Here is a 25,617-nt window from a genome sequence, read left to right as displayed (position 1 = left end):
TGTCAGCACAACAAACGATCACTGTTGCAAATAATTTTTAAAGTAAGGGAAGTTATGCACTTTAAATGCGTGTTATATATTTTTCGTTCCCTCGTAGATGGTGCTGTACTTGTTAATTTTGTAATCTGAGATGGTGTTAAATCCAATCCGTCAACGCATTAATGCGTAAGTTTGTAAAAAATATAAACTCGGAGTAAAAAAATTTTCATTTATTGCTATACACCTGTGAGCAACTGGTGACTGCAGATTTTTAAAGATTACCTTGGTTTTGGTTTGGATAGGCAGTATATGAGATGCGCATTCCAAAATATGGCAAAGCCTGTCCCTCCGGCATACCTGAGGACGAAGCTTGTTCCACACGCCCAACAGGTGTGTGATCTATACAAAGCTGCTCTTTATAACATTAAAGCTCAGAAGTTGGATCAGTAATTCCTGTGTTTGTGCCTCCTATGGTGGGGTGTTTAGTCTTAAATATAGATTCGAGGCTGTTCTTCTTCGTGCAAGATTCGACAGGAACAGGGATATTAAGGATCCCGTGAAGGCGAAGAAACTCTTGGACGATGGATGGAAGGAGCTTCAGAAGAACAAGGCTGCCTTTCCCTTTTTATGTAGTGCATGATAGTTTCCTAGCTGTTAAATCTAGATCCAACTTCTCCCGGCGGTGTCGCCTACGAACGCTATGATTTTCACCAACCAGATTATGTAAACCGCCGTATTGCTACATAACTTCTTGTTAGTTCCTGGATCTCTGGCATCCTTTGGAAAAAATGCAGTACCCGGACTACTTTGCCCTCCGTGAGAAGAGAAAGGCCGAATTCATTGAGCAGTGGAAAGCTCGTTATGGTGAACTCAAGTCTGACGAGGAACACTAAGGCATCTACTATACGCTAGTCATAGGTTTTGTAACGTTGGTGTTGTTAGCTACTGCATTTTTTAGCTGCACCAACAAAATTAATAGAGTAGTTGTTTACTTTGCTATCTGTACATTTCTCTCTACTAGCTTCACGCCTCTTATGAGGGTTAAAGACTCAACAGTCAGGTCCTAACTTTCAGGGACAGCGCATGGCACATATTTGTTATGGACTATGCAGTATCACTAAAATACTCAAGTGCAAAAAAGGCCCCTGATCTATTCCTGTTTTTGTGTTTGATGACAGTTCGATTTCTCGTTATCCATTAAATTCGCTTGTAGGGTTTTGTGGACTACGCAACACACGGTTTTCTCTGTTATTTTACAGCCTGAGATAAGTGTAATCGATTGTAGAATTTGTGTCTTGCGCATCATTAAGTTAAAAGTGGTATTTGCGTTGCAATAAGATTGAAATGAAGGTTCTCAACAAGAGTAGTGTCCTTTATGTGTTAATTTCGAAAAGGGGTACTGGTGTTATCCTTAGCATTACTTTTATTTGCTAGGTATCCTGTATTGCATGGGGGTTTAAAGGTGGTTAAAATGTCAATCATATTGCAAGGAGTCGCGAGCAAAATGCTCACCTTACGTATGTATATAGCTCCCGGTACTAAGTTTCGCAGAATGTCCAGTCTCGCAGAGTGGCATTGCTTTCTTGCCTCGGGAGAAGGTGGGGCCGTGTCCTCTGCCCTTCGTCTTTCAATCGGTCGAACTTTTCTACTGATGTTTTATTAGTACAAGGTAAAAGTAGCTCTGGTTTGAGATCTACGGAAACAGCATGTTCAGGTGCAATACTGGCAGAAAACCCACTACGAACGCTTATCCAGGAACTCGCTTTCAAATAATTGAAAGGTTAGGTGGTCTTTTTGCATAATGAAAGGGGGAATTCCACCATTGTTGGGTCACCATACCGTTTTCGGCTAACAGAAAGCAAACTGACTAAATGTCGAAATCCACATAAATGTGGGAAGTAATCCTAATTCTTGGTTTTTATCCCCTCTGAGCTTGTAAAAGTATCCCAAAGATTCGTTAGTTCATGCTTAACTACATCTCATTAGACTTCGCTTCCACTTGTGTGAATGCAGCCGTAACCATGATTGTTTTTAGGATAAAATAAATTACATGATTTGCAAACTGGCGGCGAAGCTGTGTCAAAGTCTTTGAATTTCTAGGAGTTTGAATCATAGCGCTGTTTAACTGTTTTGACCATAAATGATACAGTTTCGTATGTCTACAACATATCTGACCCAATTCAAATCTGTTTATGTGTACATTTATTGCCTCGATATGAATGTGTGCGGATCGCATCAAAGCACCAACATCTTTTAACTCCAGAGTAGCTTGGTACAGTAAAACGGACTTTTGAAAGTTCGCAATTTCACATCTAAAAAGGCCAGTGATGTGAGGTTTTTGTAGTGGTTTAGTTCAAATCCACAAAAGGCATTGAATAGTGGTAGATCGCTTCTTCTTCATACCTCACTCTCTGGATACAAGTTTTCCTAGTGGATTAGCTGCTTACTTTTTTTGTTACTTTTTAAGTGGGAAACCAGTCTAAGCAAATGTTGCCCCTTGTTACGGTCAATCCATGTCAACTGCGTGTCTGGTTCTGTCGAACTGGAATGCTTGAGTCGCTCTCCCAAGCAATAAGAAAAGGGGTAACATCCATGCACAAAGGAAAACATCAGTCTCAAATATTCTGTGATGTGAAAGTGGTTGTTTTTTGGGCTAAATAAAGAAGCTTTATAACCTTGCTTCTCCATCGAGCAGCCTCGGAGAGTACCATGCAGGCTATTCCAAAGAAGAATGAGATGAAGCTAAACCAAGCAACCTCTATCTGCCACAAAAGTTGTCAGAAGGGACCTTCTTTTATATTCCACAATTGAACTACAGCTAAATTGGATTTTTTTACCACTAAAGCACATGATCATTCAGGAAATGTAGTGCGATCCCGTGATACTATTATGGCTTGAACGCCGCCGTGGAGGGATTTCCTGTCCCAAAAACATGGCGCAGCTGGTTCTGATTATTTATGTGAGCGCATAAAGGGAGTTCATTACCCATTTTTAGCTTCGCTGACGCAAGATTGTACAACAGTTCTGTGTGTGTACGACCTAGGTGGACTACTCACAACACTTGACCGCCTTAAAGGTGCAATTGTTCAATATTTTCAACGGTTTCAAAACAAGTTGCGCACGAGTAAGCCCATGTTACCTCCCGAAAAACTACTCCTGCAAACAAGAGAGAGAAACCAAAATTTAAATTACGCACACAAATATGGCAATTGACCGGTAGTGGTGACAAAAGCTACGGAGAAAAGATCAGTTGGCGGCCTTTCGATATGAAAATGTTCCTTCCACACTTGAATGACTCCTAAGAGTCTTTACTCTCTACCAAATAACACCATCACTCGTCTTAATTTCAACAACAGTAAAGTCAGATGATGAAATTTTCCGACCGTTTGGTTGTATCAGTATTATATACACAAGAATGGACCTTTTGACCGCAACTTAAGGTAGTCAACTGTCCACTGGATTGCGCTCTGCTTGTCTATACTGTAGTGACGGAACAGTGTAGTCATGTAGACATGATTACAGCTGCAACACAGACGTTTCCAAAGTACGAAAGGACACATTACAATTGTGGCGTCACCCTCTCTCAAGTCGGATTAGTGACAATTGATTTGGCTTTAGAGTCTTGTTTTGGCCTTGAGACACACAGGTGGCATTCATTTAAACTATCAGACGATCATTTTTCGTATCAAAATCGGTAATCAGAAAGTATGGAATACCCTATTTTGTCCCTATTTCTCTTGATATTTTGCGTTACTTTGTTATTTAAGAAACAATCTCCCCATTTTATAAGCCAAATCCACGGTTCATTTTTTATGGCATTTGCCGACTCCAAAGAAAGAATGACTTGATTATAATGTACCTGTATAAAGCCGCCTTTAAAATGACAATCGCCCTTAAAATTTTAGCAACGTACAACCATGAAGGGAAGCAGAAGCTTTGGCTGGTTCCAGCACCATTGCAATCACGAAGGAATTGTGTGACATTGAAATAGTGCATCCATGAGAGCACATACATAGCAACGGCCACACATCGCAAAAAATAAAATGTTTAAAATGTAAAAAATTGGTCAGCAATCTGCTGGAAAGCTAACCGCACTCCAGGATCATTAAAAGCCTAAAAACAAAGCCACCGTAAGTTCTGGGAATTTACGTCTCAAGCAGTTGAGGGGTTTGTATTTATTTCCAAGGTGTTGAGAAAGGTTTTTTATAGTCAAAAGCCTATCCCACGCACAGCTCAACTCCCACGTTTGACGCACACCAGCGGTACATACTTGAACTTCCTGTCATCGGGAGCTTTGTGGGTTTCACCAATCTCCAACAAATAGTACATTTGCAATGTTTTATTTCATGAGGTAATAAAATGTGAGAAGTGGCCTTGCGATCGCGCGTTTAGCGAGCAAATTAAAAATCTCCTGAAGTTCTAAATGTCCTTTTTAACAACCTGCCATTAGGGGTAGTACTTCCCCGATTTCCAACTTGAAATGGTTCAGTAAAGTACAACTTTAATGCCCTGTATAGGGTTATTTGACAGAATTCATCTCTTGAGTATAAGTAAGTTTGGCTACCCTCTCTCCCTACTTATCTTATTAAATATAAATCCTGGAAGCTTTATTTTAGCCTTGGCTCAGGTCTACGACCTTGCTTTCTAGTCGTAGTGAGGCGTTTCAAGCCACAACCTGTTTTTGGAAGACTGCCATTGCAGTTGTGTAAAGAGAGAACAATTGAGACAGTCTCTTTGAATCATATAAAGGTTGCTATTTTATAATTACATTTTATCATTAAACTTAACTGTTGGGAGACAGCAAAACTTTTGACACTCCGAAACGTTTCATTTGTTCGAGTTAGTTCGTTTTTGAATAGGGACAGATTTTCTTCTTAATATACGAGGCAATAGGGTAAGACGAAAATAGCTTTAGTGTTTCCAACCCTTAAGTAAATACGCATCCGCTCTCTTGACATCTTTTGAGAATCTTGCTGGTAAATGAAATCTCACTTTTCTCATGTCAAATTGAGTTGTACGAATATCCCTCAAAGTGCAAAAGTTGGATTTTATCTAGTCGGGTTTCTTTTCCTACTTTAAAGTGGTTAATTTGGCAGGTAAGTTTTGGAGGTCATTTTTTACCTGACTTGCCTACTTAGCCTCTCGGGTCGGTGTCTCAATGCGGCCCTTCTCGCATCTAAATAGCTGAAATAGCTAACGATTTATATGTATCGTAAAACACTTTCACCGAAAGACATAAATGACCTCTTTCATCAAATCGAGGTAAGATTGTGTAAGCAGTTTTCGGTGATGTTGTAGTAGGCTGAAGTAGTACGGCGGAACGTCCATTACCAAAGCAATGAAAGGTCGGAAGGTTGCCACAGAGTAGAGGCTCAAGTGCCCATGAAGTCCAACACACAGCCTGGCAGAATATTACCTCACTACAGTTGGACGAGGAGAACCCCTCGGACCAAAAGTAAATGTCAAGGCTAAAATATGCATGAAATTTCTACTCCAGCCTAATTCATGCACAATAATTCTATCAGTGTGACACTTTGATAGACGTGCAGATGGACGTAGTCAATGAATAAAACATTGAAATAGGGAGTTGATAATTTGCCATTCACAAAAAGAAGTGTCTGTTTCATTTCTAATAGTGTCAAAAACGGGTCGTGCCTACTACTAGGCTGGCTATGAAAAGGTAATGTGCTTCTAAGTGTAGAATCTAAAGTATTTCCTGAAGACGAAAGAATACATAATGCCGGGGCAGAATATGTATGGCCGACATGTGGAAGTGCTTGGGGCTACTCGCATGGCTCCAAGGCTGGGTCACCTGATGGAAATGTGAAAGTGGAGCCTTAAGCACCCGTGAAAACCAAAACAAAGAGTAGAAGGTTTAATCAACATTATTCTCATGAGAATTATCACACATTGTTGTAGGATTACCACCTTTTCATCCTCATTTTGTACAAGTTGTACACAACATCTTGTTAGACTTAATTTACTTCCCCAGGATTGCCTTCAGTTAACCAAATTCCTGTTGTATCTTTAACCCTAAAGGTGAGGTAAAATCTGCACATACTTTGGCCTCCCCACCAACTTCTTCCATCAGCACTCCTATCTCTGGGGACATTCGCTGGCAATGGGTCCTTTTTTAAAGAAGCGCCTTACTCACTTTGTTTAACTAGAAATAATTTCCAGTACTCTAAAACTCAAAGGCTGCATTGCCTACTTATAATGCAATAAAAGGTTTTTAGCGTTACTTTGTAACATCCTTCAGTATGAGTTGGCAGAGAGCTGGAAGTTGTGAGTTTGGCCAAATGGGCCTACTTTTATCAACTTCTTGATATCAACACAAAAGATGATTATCATGCAAGATTCATTGAAGATAATGCGGATTAAAATATGCAAAATTTGTTGGTCCGCAAATGTGATGGAAAATAAGCATTCCCCTAACCATGTTGCACATCACACCTCAGTTGTTTGTCAAATGAGCCTGATACCGACTAAAGTGACTTAAAAGCCCTTCCTCAAACATGTGCACACACATGTGTGGTGCATAAGGCATGTAAGGCTACCCTTCCATTTCACTGCCTGCTCATGCACACAACAGATCCCACTTTGTGGGTTTGAGATGCTACCATCATGTTAGGTTTCTTCATACCAAAGATAAAGTGTATTTGTGTTTCTCTAATTATTTATTTGACTCTTCGTTTACATTCCGCAGGCACTCAAAGCCCCACACTTGTACTTCGTCTCGGCGACATGGTCACTGGGGTCATGTCTGTAGCCCTAGCCCTCCTGCACGTCGGCGACACATGTTCTGTCATTGTATTCCGATTTTTTCGACTTCAGGGAAGACTCGAGGCGCTACATTGTTGACGGCGGAAAGCCGACCCAATCATAAAGAACAGCTACTCTAATATCTATTACTGAAGGCTAAATTATGACACGATGGGTCAAGGGCATGTCCTCCGGATCGCTGAATCTGTGGCGGTATCTAACATATGGCGTTCACCTTCAAAAATTACTTCAGTTTCGTGTTCCACAGGAATGCTATTGACAGCTAAAATGAGCGACATTAGCCGTGAACCATCTAAAAGGGTTCGTTGCTGTGCTGTCTGCGAAAACTGTATAGAGATGTCAGTTAAGTGAACACACGAATGCAAAATCCAGATAGCTAGACATGACTGAGAAGCACCGAAATGAGAACAAAGCGGTAATGAGGTGGAGACGTAAAACCTACTTCTCCCAAGATTATTTTAGATCCCTTCCTCTATTAAATGACTCTGCTTTTGGGTCAGTGCTCTTATGGCTACCGATAGGCATAAGTGATGGTTAGCAAATTTCCCCTTCACCCCATACAATTTCCAAACAAGACGGGACTCCAGATCTAGCTGAATTGCCAAGAGGGATCGGTGACGTTGCGATCGAGTATCTTCTCAGTTGCATGGGAATCCGATTATAAGCAAGATCGGTTATGAAGGTGTTTTTCTTACAACACCTACTAAGTTGTGAAAGTCTACGCCGGAGGCTGACCAAGGAGAGCACCAAAGACGACGCACAAAAGGTTAGGGAGCGGGATGTGCAGTACTTTTGACATTTGCAAAACTTTTCGCTTTACAATCTCGGACATTAAAGGGCCTGGGCCTTATACTTCCACTGGCCTCTGCTTCATGCCAGTGGCCCTCCAGGCCTTCTGTATTCTACCCGAGCATTACTTCTTCTTTTGTCTTCAGGACCGACTCGGAATAAGCCAATTACATTTGCAATATAACTGCTTATAACAGCAATATAAATTGCTTATACAAAACTTCATAAGCCGTTTTAAGGTAAAACAATTCTAACTACACAAATAATTCATTAATTAATGATCGTTTGAGCCAATTTGTGGATGTTTTTGTTCTAAGCTGACCAAAATAAGATGTTATAATCTAATCACAACTCCTATTGCCGCAATCCTGTGCGTCATTTCGCTTTGAAGTTAATTTGTCTTGCACAGCCATTTGCGTGTTTCAATGACTTAATGACAAAACTGCAAAAACTGAAACGTCACAGGCGAAGAAATAATTACTTACCACACTGGTTAAGGTGGCGGGTGGAATGACGAACCGACTGCGGTTGAGTGATCAAGGTATAGATGCCTAGGCAGAACTTATTCCACGTTTACTCTGTAACTTGGAACTGGTTCCCTCATTTGGACTTTAGTGAAATGGCAAATCCGTATCACAAGGTTTAAACCCAGACTCCCAACGTGTGGAAGTGTTTTAGCCTAGCTTATCGGTTCCATGACATGGCCGATTTGCTCCTCAGATAACCCCCATCTGTATCAAAAACGTACGGATTGTGACGTTTGTCTGTAGTCAGAGCTGATTACACCTACTTAAGTCGGTGGTCAGTAGGAATTCAGTAACAAGGCGTGAAAATCGTAAGAAATTATTCCTTCTTCTAACCACATTGTACAGCATTGCACGAATTTGGCACCACAAACATTGTGTGGAAGTAGGCTGAAAGTGTTCGGCATTTGATTTTATAGGGAAATAAAATATGAACTAAGTAATCCCCTAGTTACCATCCTTCTAGAAAAAAAGCAATTCACTCATGTCAGTTGTTTTATGCCTTACCATTAAATATTAAGCTTTTGATTATTACACCACGTCTATGGAGACTTTTTTGATTAAAGACCAAAACGAGGTGACCTTGGAGGCAGTGTAAATATTTGCAATAAAAAGTTTTGTCGAACATAACATTTCAGTGAAATCTGATTTTCGACTTTAAACTCAATCTTCTCCCAGAAGTGACCAAGCGGTTCACAAAATCCACATTGTAACCCCTCCTTCGTCTGGCAAAAGCAATACCAAAACGATTTGGACACTAATTTCTCTATTTACTCTGTAAATACAACATTTTCAGCCAAAACTATAATATATTACATTCCTAATATTACGCCTACGCTCCATGCCAATTTCAGTGGGTCACTGACCTTCGGACAGATGTATACGGGAAGAGAATGTTGGCATTCATCCACTTATTTTTGCCTATCGCAATCGCCACTCGTAGAGTATGCCACATCCGCCATAAATACACCTCCGTACTACAGCGAATTGAAAAAAACAAGGTACGGATTATGTCATGAGCGAATCCGTTAAAGCGATGGAGAACCAAAACTTTCGGACCGCACGCCTGTCAGCGACTTCCTTCAAACATTATTCGTAAAGTAATAACAAAAGAAATTAATGCTTTAATTGATCACTTAATTCTTCGTTTTGGCGGTATGCCATCTGGGCCTTCAGGAGGGACTCGTAGCAGCACAACTAAGTCTAGTGTGGCTAATTCCATCGCCATATGTTTACCCCATTGTGGAGGAAGTAAAACCGTTTTCACCATCAAGTCCTTAGCCTTTAGTCAAGATTCCAACTTTTGTGATAAGGCTTTAGTTCCACTGATAATCCACTTTTCAATTTTCTCTCTTCGTATGCAGGGGGAGAGATTTTATCACCATGATGTTAGAGCGTTGAGCCTTTAGGGAATTCTATCCTGCTCTCCTCACTAATGCCTTTTTCACTTCTGTGGAAGGTACTTTAATGCCACAAGTTTCCTGAACGCATATAAAGTCGCAAGCAAAATTTAGACGAAATAGCATTATGAGGTCTCCCCCGCCGGAGAATAGCACTTTCCCAAAAATTCTCAAAACTATTACTTAAAGCGATTGGAAGGTGTAAACAAAAAAGCAGCACTTTTTTCCCTTTCAGTGCACAATTACATGATGAGATGCAGGGCTAAAAATAGGGCTGATTTATGAGGCACATTTTGAAAAAGATCCAAAGTGAACGAGTGCTTCGCGAATTCATTAATGCTGACATAAGTTTTCTTAAAGCAGCTAAGCTGCAGTGAAGAACTTGTATTCCTCACGAAGGCCTCCACCTTGCCGGCAGTGAATTGCTTGCTCATTTAAAAGAGAGGGGCACACAAAGCAGGAAGAATTACATCGTGGATTACAGGCGTTTTGTCGGTAAATAGTTAGAAGTTCGCCAAAGTGAGACCTTATTATAAATTTGTCACATCTAATTCAAAAAAAAAAACACATTTAACAACGGTAGCACAACTGCGACGATGTCAAGTTATTACGCCTCCGTTACATTCAGGCTGCCATTTCGGACAGTCCAGTTTCCGTGCCAATTTGAGGCGATAAATTCTGCTCAAAATTGTAAGCAATAAACACCTAAAAAGATACATTTTATCCGTACCTTGAATGAAACCTTATTTCCAAAGCTTAGAACGCAAAACTACAAATCCTAATTAAAATGGTGTTTGAAAAAGTAAGCTACTCAGACGGCGGTACTTTTGCTCAATGTAACAAATGAGACGTGATAATTACGTCATTTGAACAGCCACACATCGTGGAAATTTTGACCGGAGGGTCCAACTTGCAGTGCTTTAACTGTTTGCTTAGCTCACGGTTTTGGTAGTGGCCTGCCCAGGGTATCTAACGTTGTACCCCCTCCTGCAGGCAGCCCGACCTTCGGGCTGTGCCAGTAGCCCCTAAACCCTTCTCTAGGTCGCAAATACATATTCTGCCCGACTATTCTACCTTCTTTTGTCTTCAAGAAAGTCTCGTGACACTACAGGGCTAAAAAGAAGGCAGTATAAGTTGGCAGAACTGTCATTTGAATGACAGGGGACTAATTCATTCAAATGCGTAATCTACTCAGTTGTTCCTACGTACACTACTTTCAGTTGATGAATTCGTCAATATAAGTGCACTAAACATATTTTAATAAAATACTCCTGACTGATGGATGTCAGAGTGCTTTCCACCACTTGTGTTCACTTTCGTACTAGTTTATGAAAGTTAATCCAAGTCCGACAACAAGTTATTAAAACTTCCTGTTGTAGGACAATTGATGCCATAAAACGAACCAAGGCGACCATCGACATGGATGCCTTCGGCAAACTAACATCAATTTGCGTAATTTTTCTTATGCTTATATTTTTAGTAGTCCCACAAAATATGCATAGACTTTCAACATTTTTCGTGTTAATTTGAAATGCACAGAAAAAGTGCAAATTTGCAAATTTGCCATAAAATAGTATAAACTGCAAAATTCTTACTTATGCGCTTACCCGGAGGACTGTGATTGGTCAGTGCTTCTGTCCAATCAGCCTCCACCGGTGGCAGCATTGAATTCATCCACATGATGTGGAGAAAGTCAAAATGCTCAACCCCTCTTCCCCAAATTCCTCAGAGGCCCCTCTACTAAGATGCTCTTACTCCCCTGAAGACGAGTCTTTTGTGTCAATTTTTTTAATCCCTTCCAGTGTCGTTCGCGGATTCGTGAAAGAAGTGGACTCGGTCAGCTTCACCTTCCTGGGCTACAAGTGGCGACTGCGGACACTGAGGACCAAAATGCATATTGGAGCGTTCCTTGAGTTGCTGCCTACAAAATCGTCCACCAACTTTGAACTACGACTGGATTTTGCCTTTGTAATTCTTAATAGAGAGCATTTCAGTAAAAACCAGCACTTTTCACAGCGACAGGTCCTCTTCACCCGAGACGGGCGTAAACGCGGGTGCAAAACTTTGATCGAATTGTCCTATCTGTGTGGTGATAAGTTTCTCTCGGATGACAACACCTTTTTGTTCGAGGTAGAATTTTCCAGCCCAAGAATTGACATCCTAGTCCAATTAAATAGCACTTCAGAGCTGATTCGCTTCCTCGGCAACAATTACGTGGACAGGTACAATGCCGAAAATGCAGAACATGGTCCAATTTTATTTGAGTCTGGTCCATTCAACGCAAGTAGTGAACCCTGGCATCTTGGAGTGGCGATATCACATGCCAGCATCTTCGGTCCAGACAAGGAAAAGAAAAAAGTCAGTCTTTACATTTTTCAGCATAAAGGACGAAAAAGTCCGTCTGCGGTATCTGATCGGCGCTTCTCGATTATGGAATTTGCCTGTGAAATTGAATCTCAGACTTCGGGTCGTCGATTGCGACTTCTCCTCGACCCAGGGTGTGGAATGTCCCTGATGGTAGAGTTACCACAAAATGAAGCAAATGCTGTATCAAACTCGGTGAGGGAGCAAATTGCATCTCACATAGCAAAGAAAGTGTCTTTCAAGTTCTTTAAGCCCATTCTACGGGTAAAGCTTAAGTCCGTACGACTACGGCAACTCACTCCAAGAGAACTGGTACTTCAGAGTCCCACATTCCCACTGTATTGTTCGACAATTCCCTTCGATCCTGTAAATACCAATTGGACTGCTTACGCGTATCCATCAGGGGATGAACTCAACCTCGGTCTTCGGGTTGGAGTCGACAAGAACAGGCGGCTTCTTGCCAGTAACTGCGTTGATCTACTCTGGTGGAGTGCGCACGCTGGTAAGGGAAATATTGAAAACATGGACGCCTTGGAAGAGGGTCAAAAGGTCGCCCTAAGTGTTGCAACGCGTTTTCACCAGCTGGATGGTGTGGAGTTATCGCCTCCTTGCGCTGATAGTTCGGCTTCCGATGAAGAGATGCCGGTAGAGGCACTATCTCCGTCGCAGTGTTTCATAAAGTTTCCTCAAAAAGAACAAAATGATTGTCTAGTGAGTATCATTGCATTATTTTCCATTAAGCCGTATTTGTAAGTACATTAGTGTTACATTGCCACTGGAGTAGGAGTTGACAAGCAGGCCACTTGCACCCTTTCTGATTAATACTGCTGTCATAACTCAAAGGCATCATGGCAATGACACCAGGATTCGTCTTCGAACCACACAGACCAGGAAATTTGCATTTTGTTAAGTGGTATCGCAAGAGGGTTTGACATGCTTTAAGACCATTGTATCTTGTGATGAGGGACTGTCTCTTTAAATAACTAGAAGAGTGTCATAGAAGTTTGAGAATGTGTTCCATATCCGAAATCGCGGTAAAGAACTGGATGTTAGGAGAGGCTAAGGTAACAGACCCAGTTATTCCTACTAAGAGTAATTTGCTGGCCAGGAGTGCTTAGATCATTTTACGTGCCCTTCACTACCAGTATTGTAGAACAGCAGCATGCTTCAAGTGAGTTTATATACTTTTCAACGACAGAACATTCCAAAATGAGTCTGTAAAAACTTGTGCAAGGACAAATAAAAAGCTCTTTAATAAAGTAGTGAGGCATTTCTTGCAGTGTTACTGCAGAATAATTCAAAAGGATGGGTAAATATTATCGAAGTCAAAGCCATAATAGTTGCGAACTCGTAGCGGAATGTTATTAAACTTTTTTTATTACTCTTCCGTTTCGGCATATACTGCACCACCTTGGTGTCACTTAATCTAAACTCTACCTGCAGTTCGGTAAAAGAGTCGTCCACTTTCCAGTAACGCCTTCTTCTAACGACCTTCCGCCATGCACAAGAGATCCCAATTGTAGCAGGGCAGTTGAAAATGCTGTTTTTACTCGAACATTTTTCGAGTATTCTGACGTGGTCTCCAGAGCAGGGGCAGTCGGACACGACCCTCAGCGAGTGTTAAATTGCTCGTAAATGATCGGGCAGAATTACTTTGAAGTAGCATCCCTAGTCTGGATCACGTTTCACTCACCGTTTTGGTCATTTTGTCAAAGTTCTTTAAAACTCAGTACTTAATTATTAAACTTTGATTTTCTAATGCCTTGTAAAATAGTTATATTGATTAAATAACTAAAAAGGCATTTGCATCATATTTTTGCTACTGACATTCACAATTCAGTAGTAAATTCTTCGTTATTGTAGACTATGATTTATTTAACCTGGTTGGCGTGGGCTTTTGTCGATCTGTAGTTTTTTGCTCATTTTTGGTTCTAATTTTAAATTAACTAACCGTATTTATGGTATTACTTCCTAGGGCTTGCATAAGTACTGTAGCAACACATTGTTAGGGTAGGTTGCGTGCGGTTCAGCGGCTCCAACTTATTCACAAAAGTTCGGGTCCACGATAGGTGGGTGGCAAAAAAGTGAAATGGAGAACCATATTTGTTCCCTCTGTCGTCATCAGCCTGGTGAGTAGGAGCAACAGCGATTTCGAAGGAAAGTGTGCCATGAAGTAACTCCAAAATGGAATTCTTGGCGACGTTGCACAACGCTGTAGAATAGAGGGAATGGGATTTGGACAACAGTAGCAAAAGCTTAAAGGAGTGAAAACAAGGGAACAAAACGGTACAGAACTGCAGATACTGATACAGTTACTGTCAGTGATTTACACCTCTCCTGGGGTCGAGGGAGCGGAGCGACCTAACTGCCATTGGCCACAAGTAATGAAAATCGACGTTGATAAGCTGTAGCAATTCCCGTACTTCATTTTCTAGTTTTCGTGTTTGGAATTAGACATTCAAGTTTCTGAGGTGAAGAAGAGTATACCACTTTTCCTCTCGTTTTATTCATACAGTACTCTTTATGGTGGGGTCTAAGTCTTACTTGAGCCACCCATCGACCTAAAAAAATAGGGCACAGTCCTAGTATTTCCACCCTTAACATTTCTTCGGTTAGTATTTTTTTCCGGATTAAAGAAAAATTTTGAGCATATAGGCTCAAATTTATGTGCCTTTGAATTTTTTTTTACTGAACCAAGGCACTTGCCCTTGGGCAGTTGATGTAAAAGGCGGGTCTACCAAAGGTGGTCCTTGATTTGAAAATCCGTTGTGCGAAGGCTTTACGAGGAGGCCTACAACTACCTCATTAACAGTTTAAATAATTTTTTTTGCCCTAAAGTGCAGTCCGATGGGTGTGTCTCCCGTGGACCACATTTGAAAAAGTGCACTCTCACAATGCATCTACTCACTTTAACCTTTTTTTTCACCTGGTAAATTTGTCATTAAATTACTACAAAATCATCAGGCCTTTATATCAACAGGAAGTTTGTACGGGGAATGTCCTATATTAATCTATGCAGCCTGGATTTTTAGTAAAATTCCCAGGAATATCCAGCTGCCCCTTAAATAGTGGTAAATAAAACGGCCATCGACGATTCAATGGAATACGTGGTGTGAAGGCAGTGGGAAAAATAAATCCAAACCCTGCTAGTCGGAATTAGTTCTTTTGGTCTAACTTTGCACGTGACTAGTCGTTGAATTCCACGAACTAAAGATCTCGATTTGGGGACAATTTCCCCTGATTCACTGTAGTAGCGTAAAATGCAAAAAGGTGCAACTACCGGTGTGACCTAAAAATTTAAAATCAACATCCTAGTAGCCCAGATCCTTTAGTTCTCCGCACGTATTTGTCAGGATCAACATGCCTTTACTGCTTATAGGGCAACTTCAACTGTGCTACAATCTTGGATTATCTGTATTCTGATTTGCGGCGTTAACTGTTAAATTACTTCTGCCGTAAATCTATTGCTCAGCGGTGGGTAAATGCAGATTTTCACTACACCCTGATCGACCCTGCATGCCCAAGTTGCCCACTAAAACGGGGTGGATTTTAGTAGCAGCTCCTTCATCAGAAGCAAAATCATCACAACTAACTCAATTTTCCTTGAGACTACTATGCGCGTTACCGGATCGACCACAACATTTCAGAAGGGTTAGTATTCTAATTTGTCACTAGCTGTAACTGGTTTCTTGATCAATCCAGTTTCTACTAGGAAGTAAACAATGATATCAACCCCAGACCAAGTGCATTCCACAATTGTTAATTTGGTTTGAACCCAGCTTACCTGCCTGCAACACGATTTATTGCAACCATTCATCACCGACTGATCATGATTATCGGCTAGGGTTGGAAACCCTGTGCGTCACACATATGTGACGCTGATAGCAAGCATGTTAAATATGCTTTGAAACACATTATTCAAATTGCTAGGGTGGTGCGAGTCCCTATGGATTTTAGAAAGTGCTGGGAAATGAAGGTACCTAAAATGCTAATTTGTTTGGGTGCTGACATGAGGATCATGAAGAGGTCTTGACGACACCCACGAATTACTCCGAACTAGCAGCCTCACATGAAATCTGTACCAAAGAGTATCTCTGCATGTCAAGAATATGTTTGCACAAGCGGTGACGAAAAGTTGATTTTGTACATTTTTAGTAGGCTCTTCAAATAAGTACCTTTAACACTGAAGGACTCATTTTGGAGGAAATCAAAATAAATTAAAGCCCTGGCATATTAATTTTTCCGTCCTTTAAAGAAGTGAAGTGAAGACACTTGGTAGCCACCATCTCTAGTAAATGCAGTTGAGTTGGTTACTCTAAAACTAGCATCCAGGGTTTTACAAACCCTGAATATGCCCAAATGTCACTATATTTCTTTCTACAAAGAACACTGTCCTTTGGAACCCGCTGAGTTGGCCATTTACCTAGTAGTTGCAATTCTACACACAGAGCACAACATGGTCTTGTAAATTACTTTTTCGAACATTAACGTCAACATAGTAACATTTTCTTGGGAGCATTTAGTCAAAGAGGCAATCAGTGGTCCAAATAGGCCGCTATTAGGGAAAATTCCAAGCCGTAGATGCTTTTACAGTCTCGCACAATCACCCTCCTCTTTCTTTTTTTTATTCATGCCGATTTTTTCATTCTATCCTTTCATCAAAATCGTTTTTCTATTTGATAGGATTCACAAAATCAACCTTACCTTACAGGATTTATTATAAATGTGAGTTTTAGGATTAACGGGGAGCTCCGAGTAAACAACTCAAGCGCCTTTTTTAAGATAAAGTTATCCGATTGCCTGATGTTAGTTATTAAAAAGAGGAGACTTTTCACGGTGCAGGAGAAGTAAACTGATGCCCTTTGAAGCCTGTTGGCAACCTCTTAGTATTCATCACTTTCCTGGTTGTGGCCAGACAGCATCCTCTTTAGCACTGAACTTCAATGAAAGCTGTTGACAAGCTTATCTTTGATGACTTGCCATACAGCAGCAAATCTTCATTTTGGAGGCTCTTACTGTTGCAGCCTTGAGTGATTTACCACCCAAAATTACATGTTGAAATCCATTCCTGGGTGATATGTTCTGCTACTGCTCCTCCTCTGAATGTAATGCACGTAACCTGATGGGAAGTTTCCACAGCTTAAGCGACGTCTGATCAAACGGTTTTTTTCGCTTTGAGATCTCTCAAGAAAGCAGCAATATTTCTACTGCAGCAGTTTATTTGTCTTGGTAAAGGGTGGAATTAATTTTAGAAAGGCAGTGGTCCAGATTCAATCTGCACTTCTTAAATCCCACCTCCAACTTCACACTTTTTGACAGACATAATTGCTGTGTTTTTTTATGTAAACATTGCCATCATCACATCTTCTACCACTAAAATAATTTACTGCAGAACATTGTCTTGAGGGCTGTTGGTTACCTGAAGATTGTAAATGTACCTACAATCAGATCGTTGGTATTTGTGCAGTGGGCCGATGATGAGGCGCAGTCTCACCTGTCTCAATGGTCTTTTTTATATTACGGTATTCATATGCAACATATTTAATCATAACGCTAGATAAATGGTGATATTGTCTGTGATTTGTGTTTACACGTTTCTCGACGACACCTTCATGTCAGCTACAGCCAAGGGGGACCGGCGTAACACCTGTTGAAGTGGGAATCCCGACACTCAGGAGAGACGCAGACAATACGAACGATTTGATGAACTTTCAGTGTTCAAGAAGTTAACATTTTGAATCTATTCCTCAATCTTGTATTTTAAAAACTTAGTACAGCTTAAAATAAGACTTAGTAAGTAAGCATGTACTCTTGTGACCCCATTCCCATTCCTTGTTAATGGCCTGCACTGACTTGACTAATGTCCACCACTTACACGACAGTTAAAGGAAATTTCTCGCCAGTGGATTTTCCCAAATGTGTAAGTGTTTTGGCCATATTATTCCGGCGGTTGATGGAGTTGATGGGTTAATGTCTGAATTAGACTGGTGAACCGATGGCAGCAAACCAAAGAGTAGGGGAGAACTATGCATTACACTTAGATATTCATTCCCATCAACATGGAGATTAGATGTTGTTGTTGCAGTTGATGCGAGCGTTTTAAGTGCTCACTTCCATCAAATTGCATTAAAATTGCATTAGCTGTATTAGTTGGTTAGTGGTGTCGCATTTTCAAGGGAATCGCCTTTCTATGCCTCCCCGAGTTAAGACCGCATGATGGACATGAAATACAGTTGCATGGATATCGCAATTTTTTGTAATCATTAGGAGAATCTAGTCCTTCCAAATGGAGCCATCACTTAAGTTTTGCTTTTCCTTGCTGTAGATTTTAGTAGAAATATCCATATCAGGTCAAATTTGTCAAGGATTAGCGGTTTCAGTGATCAGGTCTACGCTGAGGTAGCTTTCAGGTGAAAACACATCGTGAAGCGCAGTTGGACAGGGGATATTGATAATGAACAAGACATTCGCCTCACACTTCGGGAGATTTTTTCTGTGAATACTTTAAACAGTCCTCAATTGCTGTTTTAACTGAGGTGCGCACTTAATGTAAGCTCAATTCTGCCACGTTTGTCATCTTTAACAGTCATGGTGACTGGATTGATATCACTCCTTGTTCAAAAATTAGCCCTGTAAGTGGATATGTTGAGTTTCTCTACATGTAAATAAAAACTTCATTTCCTAACTGTTTAAAAATAAGTGTATTTTACAAGTTTGAAGTATTCAAAAGACATAAACTTAGACGTCCTGGGAAAAAAGTCACATGAGCTCCTTCCGTGCGCCTGGAAATATATGCTGTCCAGGTCTTTCTGCTTCTGACATGTTTATTCGTGTCAAGTGAGTGCCTTTAAAAAGGTGACTTGCCCTAACTACACAGTTTACATTTGTGCTCCAGTGGATGGGATGTTTTGATTTTTAATTTATTCTGGTAAGCTATTAAAGTAATTGAGACATCCCCTCTAAATCTTATTTACTGCACCCCATAAAATTGGGGAGCATTCTTATTCGATGGGAATTAATTTAAAGAGATTTTAAGAAATTATGTGGTTCTGATCTGGCCATAAATTTCTCTTAGAGGCGTAATCCACGTACACTGACATGCTCCTTCCCTCATATCCCCTGATCTAACCACGACTGTTTTACTTTAACGATGTAAATGCGTCGACGAGAAATCAAGCGATTGTGTAGCGCCTTGAGGCTCTCCTACGGGAGAAAGAAGGCATAGTGCTTGGGACGAATATATGTTTCCGACGCACAGAAGGGTTGGGAGTCTACTGGTCTGGCCCATATGCCATGCCACCGAACGGAAGTACAGGGGTGGAAATTTAATTGCTCACGAAACTAAAGCGAAGAGCTGAACAAATAAATAAAGTTTTACACTGTCTCCTCGCCTTTTAAGCATCGGCCTCGGCGTCCCCTTGATCAACCTCCCGCTTCGGCCACCACAATGTAGTCGGTGGTGCATAGAAAAATACGACTGGCTGACCGCGTTGGTAATCGAATTTGCGCGTAACTGTAAAGATATCCTGCCCTAACTTTACTGATCTCTTACGGTAATTCCAATGGGTTATGAGCTCCGCCCTGTTTGGGAACCATATAAGGTGAAAGAGGAGTGGGCAGATCATTACGTATATCCATTGCTAGTCGTAAGAACACTGGCCTAAAAGCAGAGCCATTTAACGAAGGAAGGGGTTCTAGACAGGTTTAGGTTTCACTTCTGTTCTATCTAGGTTCTGTTCATCAAGTAGCAGGGTGGAGGAGGTAGCTCATGTTCACGTAATTGACATCTTTATGCAGGCAATACGGGCGGCTTCGAAACGAACCTCCCAGATGGTTCACGGCTAGTGTCGCTTCACTCATTCATAACATTCCTGTGGAACGGGACTGGGGTAGTCGCCAAAGGTAGACGTAATTTTAAACCCTTCTGTTGCGGGTCTTCATAGATTCGTCCATCTGCAGCAGAGGGCCATCTTCCGTCATGGTAAACTTTACCATCAAGCAAGAGAAACCAAGAAGGCTGTCCTTTAGGATCGGTTTTGCGTTCCACGGCTACCAATAAATCGCCCTAAGTCTTTCCTGAAGACGAAAGAAGGCGCAGCCCTCTGGTCAAAATGTGTAATGCTGACTTAAAGAAAGGTGGGTAATCTACCGCCTTGGTCTGGAGGCCGTGCTGCACAGCGGAGGTACAAAGGCGGGGACTTAAGTGTCACGAAACCAAAACAAAGAGTTATTACTAGGGTGGTAATAACTGACTATGTTGAGCAATTTTGGAAGTTACAGACAAGTAGATATATAGTCCATGTGTGGGCCAATCTATTCTAACAGTGATGCTTGCTATATCTCCTAGACAAACAAACTGGAGAGACAAGTTGACGTTCTGCTTGAATGGCATGCCGAGTACCGCCTCAAGGGAGACCACTTTGACATTGTCGATGTGCTCACTCATATTCACATGCATCAAATGAGGTGAGCTGACATTTGAAAGTAAAAAAAAAGAAAAGCATCGCTTCACATCCTCCTGTGCAGATTCAGAAACAGCCCCGACATGATGCCATTAACTAGCCTGAGCTGTGTAGAAAAAACAGTGGGGAGGTAAAAAACTTTGCAAAGGGGTTTGTTTTCCTTCTCTCACGGCAACGAGGAGATGACAGGCGGATATCGGTTACAAATGCAGTGGTTTTAAAAAAGTAGCAACAGATGGCTCTATGACAACAAAATTAGAGTTTTAATCAGAGAGTCAGGACAACCAATCCATTATCCAACAGTTACCACTTGTTGAATTAGTAATGTTTTAGTCATTTCCCTGATAGGGCAAATACAGATTGTGTAGGATTTGGTGTTGCCATGTAGTCCATTTTATCCTCATACTACTCTTATGTAGACTGACAGACTATTTACTTGTCGGAGTTTCTTCTCTTTTGAGGAAAGAACTGACTCTCCTGCGTCTTGAAAACGCCTCACTCAAACAGCAGATAGAAGATCAGGTGACAACCACAACAACTGCAACAAAAGACGGCTGATCTCTCTAACGCCTTGATACTTCGTTTCCGTATGATTTAATCGGAAATACATGCCTCTTCTCCCTAATTCTCCTTAATTTCTCGTGGCAAACACTGGAGCTTTCCAAGTGTCACTCCCATTTCCCTTACAGTTTTCAAAGTTTGCATACCATAAACCCAAGTGATTATCGTAACTAGAGGCGCCTTCGTGATTCGGACGCCTAGTTAGGTCACCTTGTGACGTATGTATGGGTCAAGGTTCATCTATTGATCAAACATCTAAGGCTAAATCAGTCTACTTAACAGTAGAAGCATGGCAATTTGCATCAATCCCAGAGAAGGTACTCGCTACAATCTAGCATTCAGTTGTCTTCTCATTTATCTGACAATGATTAACAAAGACGATGCATTAGAGGCTAAGTAACAATACGCTAGTTGTTTTGGCTGGTGAATGAGGCATTTCCTGTCCAACCTGTCTTTTGGAAAGAAAGATAGAAAGCCGCGATTTCAGAAGGCAGTAAATAAAATGACTTTTCAGACTCTACTTTTATTTTGCAGTGATGTAACTTTAGGAAGCAAATTTAGGTAGGAGTAGAAACTGCTTCGTCACGACAACCATGAAATGTGGGGCATACTAGGGGGTGGCGGAACTGGTGTGTTATGCACCTCGGCAAGATGTTTTCAGTCGGACTCTTAAAGAGGTAAACGACTCTAATCAGTTTAAGAGGTAAGCTCAGCAAACCTATCTACCCAAAGACTTCAAATCTTATTAACTTCAGTTCTTCTACTTCAGAAATTATGTGATCTTGGAAGGTAGGATGTAAGGGATTTGAAAGTTGCGCTCCCTGTGAACAGACTGAAATAGCCTGCAAAATGTGGTTCATACTTTCATGTACTAAAGTTTGCAAAGGAGAGGGGGCAATACAATTAATTATTTTTCAGTTTTTCGTTAAGGTGCAGCTTCTGTATTTCCCCTGGACGGCATGGTCAGCAGTCCAGCTCTTCTCTGCGTTGGCAATGCATATTCTGCCCCAGCATTGTGAATTTTTTTCGTCTTCAGGGAAGTCTCAGTGCGCTACTTTGATGTCGGTGAAAGACGAATCCAATCCTAGGGGGCAAATACCCTAATTCCTACTACTGAATGATAAACCTTGATGTTACGGAAGAAGAGTATGTACTGGGGATGGGATAATTTTTGACGATTCCCTGCAGAATGACTGATAATGCCGTCTAACCTCGCCAACTACCCCAGTCCTCTATTCCGCAGAAATCCACTTATCAGCTAAAACGGTACTAGTAATAAAGTCCTCTGGGAAAGTTAGTTACAGAGACGTCGACGGCAGCTGTAGTATTGATGTCGAGCAAGTGAACTCGCCATGCCACCTCCACCCGCCCCCCCACTAACTTGACGGGACCCAGATAGACATGTCTGGACAGCACTGAAAAGGAAACAAAGTGACAAGGATAAGTGGACTAGAAACACAATCCCGACAAAACGATTTTAAACTCCGGTCCTTACTAAATGACTCTGCTTTAGGCCAGTGTCCTTACGACTAGCGGTAGATACACGTGATGGCTTGCACATTCCCTCACTCCCCAAAACAGTTGCCTAGCCAGACGAAGCTTTAGACCTAGTCGAATTTTCAAGAAGGATCAGTGACGTTTCAGTGAGGTATCTTCACGATTGTACACAAAGTCAATGAATAATGGGTTTGGTGCGTGGGTTTTTTTCCTACATCACCTTCAAAGAACCCTCAAAGCGGTATAGTTGAGTGGATTCTGCTAGACAAGATGGTCCCTTGTAGGCACGTTTACTTTTAGGAAGGGCTGATTTTACCGGAGCAGGTATCACGCGACGCTGTAATGACTGAAGCATATATTTCCTTTATTAATGCATTGGGTGGCTTATGTTTTGTACTTTAGGCGGTTACACCGTCAGCGCCAAGACCGCCTTACCGTTAAGATAATTAATCCAGAGTTTATGCTCTTCCATCCACCGCAGATCAAAGAGCATAATTAGTTACGCACTTCTTACTACTGCTGAAAAATTTATAAGAGCAATTGGCGTGGAGAGGTCAGTGGTAAAAACGGACTAAGTAAAATTAGAAATGAAGCCTTAGATTTATGAAAATTGCTGTGTCATCCCTATCAACTCGCTAATATAACTTGTTTCAAAGAGAAGAAATCGGCCAATTCATATGTCAATATCTCTGAATGCTACCCTTTGCGTCTTCATTGAAAATAAGCAAGACATAAAAAGTCAAAGTTTTTGCAAATTGCTTATCACAATGGGTTTCAGCATAATACTTATGCCTCCGTTAACTTAATATAATGAGCGTTGGTGAATAGTTTGTGATGGTGCTGAAAAATCACAGTGTCTGAGGGAAAATGGCATTCTCTTAAGTCTTTTCAAAGCAACTTACAGTGTCTCCAAAAAAAGGATCCTTTCCCATCACTTTATCTATTTCATAAACCCACTTGACATGAGGAACACTTTTAGATGTCTAGACTGACACATTATCACCTTGATCGTGCCGTGTGAATGTGTCTGACGGGATGATGGGTATTTAACTCAATCACACGACAATTCTAAAATTTGCGTTTGTGATTGTCTTTGCTTTTTATTTCACCCAGTCTTACCGTTTCAAATGTCCAATTTATTACCAGGACCATAAATGTGCATCTGTAGTGAGTTTGCAAACTGTATTTTAAGATAAGTATTTTATTAAATTATGTTGAGTGAGAGTAAAGCGCCCAAGTCCTTCCTGAGGACGAAAAAAGTCAAAATACCAGGGTGGAATATTCATCGCCGACGCAGAGAAAGGCTGAGGTACTACCAGCATGGCCCGAAGGCCATGCCGCCAAGCGAATGTACAGGGGCCAAACCCTTCAGCGTCCGCATTGGCAAAATGAAGAGCTGAAAAAAAAACAGAGTATTGTGCAGTCCCCGACGTTTCCCTTGGTTAGCCTCCAGTGTCGGCCATTACAACATAATCACTGCAGCGCGAAAACTGCTCACGAACCAACCACGACAGTCATCGACTTTGCGTATAATTAGGAAGATATATGGCAATTATACTGGATCTGGAGTTGTAACTTGTTTGGGAACTGTGTCAAGAAAAATAGACTGTGCAGGCCATCACGTATGTCCACCTCCACCGATCTGAATGCACGGTCACTTGATAAAAGACGGCGTTTTTAAATAACTTGGTGTTCGCACTCCAGTGCTGTCCAACCATGTATCTTTTAAGTTCTTTCCAGCTAGTGGGGCAGTTAAGGAGGTATCTTGTGATTACTTCATTGACATCTTCTTACAGGTACCGGAGTCAGCTCTATAATGAAATACTCCGGATGGTTCACAGTTTGTGTCGCTTTGATTGTTAATAGAGTTCCTGCGGAACGCGGGGCTGGGGTGATTGTCGAGGGTAGACGTCGTTTTTAAGCTTTCTTTTGGGGCTAGTCAGCTATCCCCCCATCTACAGCCTATACCCCTCTGCTGTCACGTAAACGTTTAGCATACAGGAATCGAAAGCAAAGTAGATGTTTTTTTAGGCTTGGCGTCACTTTCCAAGAGTTTCCTGGGAAGAAAGTCTTCATACTACCAGGGCAGAATATGCATTACCGAAGTATAGAAGGGCTGGGGGGCTACCGGCATAGGCTGAGCCTTAAAATGTCGGGGTTAAGAGTTAAACAAAATACCAAATTTAAAAAAAGTGTCTCTTTGTTGCACAGAGCAGTACTTAATCACTAAAACTGCTTCAACAACAAAAGTTTCTTTTGTTCCCAATTTTAAGCGGTATTTAGCCTAGCGAAATCCACCCACTCTGGTTAGTGTATCTGGAAATGTCAAACATCTGGTAATGCCTACCTCGATGTCACAACTCATGTCGCCGCGTTGCCGCTGCGTCTGAATGTTTTATTCCAACCGAAGCGCATTCGCATTACTAGCTAATGGTTGCTGTTATGGTACAGCTCATTAAATATGTAAAAGGTAATCATGGTAATGATAATGAATATCAGAGCGTAATCCCACGACTATATGGGGACATATATATGCGATACCTTATTTAATGGATAATTCTTTCCTCCCCAAAATGAATGAGTGGTGAGTTGGAATACGTTGTTTATGTACTCCATGCGCCACCTGTTGCATTTCCTTTTCAGAGACTGATCCTGAGTAAAGTCCGCTCAAATTGACTTTCCCGACAATAGATGTCAAACGCTAGTCGAGACAGTGCTCTGATGCTGTGAAACCAACTCAACAGACTTCGGATGGTATTTATGTACCAGAATTTCAATTAACATGTTAAACGTGAATTTCGGTAAGCACCTCTTTGAGTTATAAACGTGGATGATTGGAAAGGCAGCCCTCATGTCCTTTGGATGCTATCAATCCATCAAAATTTCCGCCATAATTCATTCCATGGGATAGATGAGGTGTGTGGGAGGTCAAGCGCCCTTACTTCGCCCACCACTACGAAGCGTCTGTCACCATCATTCACAGTAATGGCACTTGCTACAGTTTAACTGTCGCTTATGTTCCTTGGCTCGAACACATGAAGGCATTAAGGAGGGTTTTACAAGCAAGTAATAAGTGATTACAATGGTAAGTTGCTCTTCAAAAATCCTACCTTCGGCTGTTTGGTTTTCAAAAAACCCCGCTATCGTACTTAAAATCTTTATTTATGAGCCACTTTATCTGGTTTTATGAGCACTCTAAGTCAGGACTTTGCCTCTGCTTCTCTTTACCAGGGTGGCAAAAGTCGCTCTCTTGGATAG

At 41.3% G+C, this 25,617-nt stretch overlaps 3 protein-coding genes across 3 annotated transcripts; 2 read left to right on the top strand and 1 right to left on the bottom strand. All coding sequences in view use genetic code 11, as the record gives it.

Moving 5' to 3' along the window:
* Positions 1–309: 309 nt before the first annotated feature.
* Positions 310–872, top strand: EGR_03558 (NADH dehydrogenase [ubiquinone] 1 beta subcomplex subunit; the record flags this gene model as incomplete). The annotated part of the gene is made up of 4 exons (XM_024492807.1): positions 310–425; positions 478–608; positions 644–702; positions 738–872. 4 exons carry the CDS (start codon positions 310–312, stop codon positions 870–872), a joined length of 441 nt encoding a protein of 146 aa, XP_024352690.1.
* Positions 873–5,477: 4,605 nt separating this feature from the next.
* EGR_03557 (hypothetical protein) lies at positions 5,478–10,729 on the bottom strand (the record flags this gene model as incomplete). The annotated part of the gene is made up of 4 exons (XM_024492806.1): positions 5,478–5,695; positions 8,583–8,617; positions 8,658–8,800; positions 10,685–10,729. The coding sequence occupies 4 exons, from the start codon at positions 10,727–10,729 to the stop codon at positions 5,478–5,480; spliced, it is 441 nt and encodes a 146-aa protein (XP_024352689.1).
* A 444-nt stretch (positions 10,730–11,173) lies between these two features.
* EGR_03556 (hypothetical protein) lies at positions 11,174–20,859 on the top strand (the record flags this gene model as incomplete). The annotated part of the gene is made up of 3 exons (XM_024492805.1): positions 11,174–12,550; positions 20,187–20,305; positions 20,721–20,859. The coding sequence occupies 3 exons, from the start codon at positions 11,174–11,176 to the stop codon at positions 20,857–20,859; spliced, it is 1,635 nt and encodes a 544-aa protein (XP_024352688.1).
* Positions 20,860–25,617: the final 4,758 nt, after the last annotated feature.

This window comes from Echinococcus granulosus (genome assembly GCF_000524195.1).
Source record: "Echinococcus granulosus chromosome Unknown EG_S00019, whole genome shotgun sequence".
Lineage (NCBI taxonomy): Eukaryota > Metazoa > Platyhelminthes > Cestoda > Cyclophyllidea > Taeniidae > Echinococcus > Echinococcus granulosus.
The sequence above is the reverse complement of the archived record's forward strand: the minus strand, read 5'-3'. Positions and strand labels throughout refer to the sequence as shown.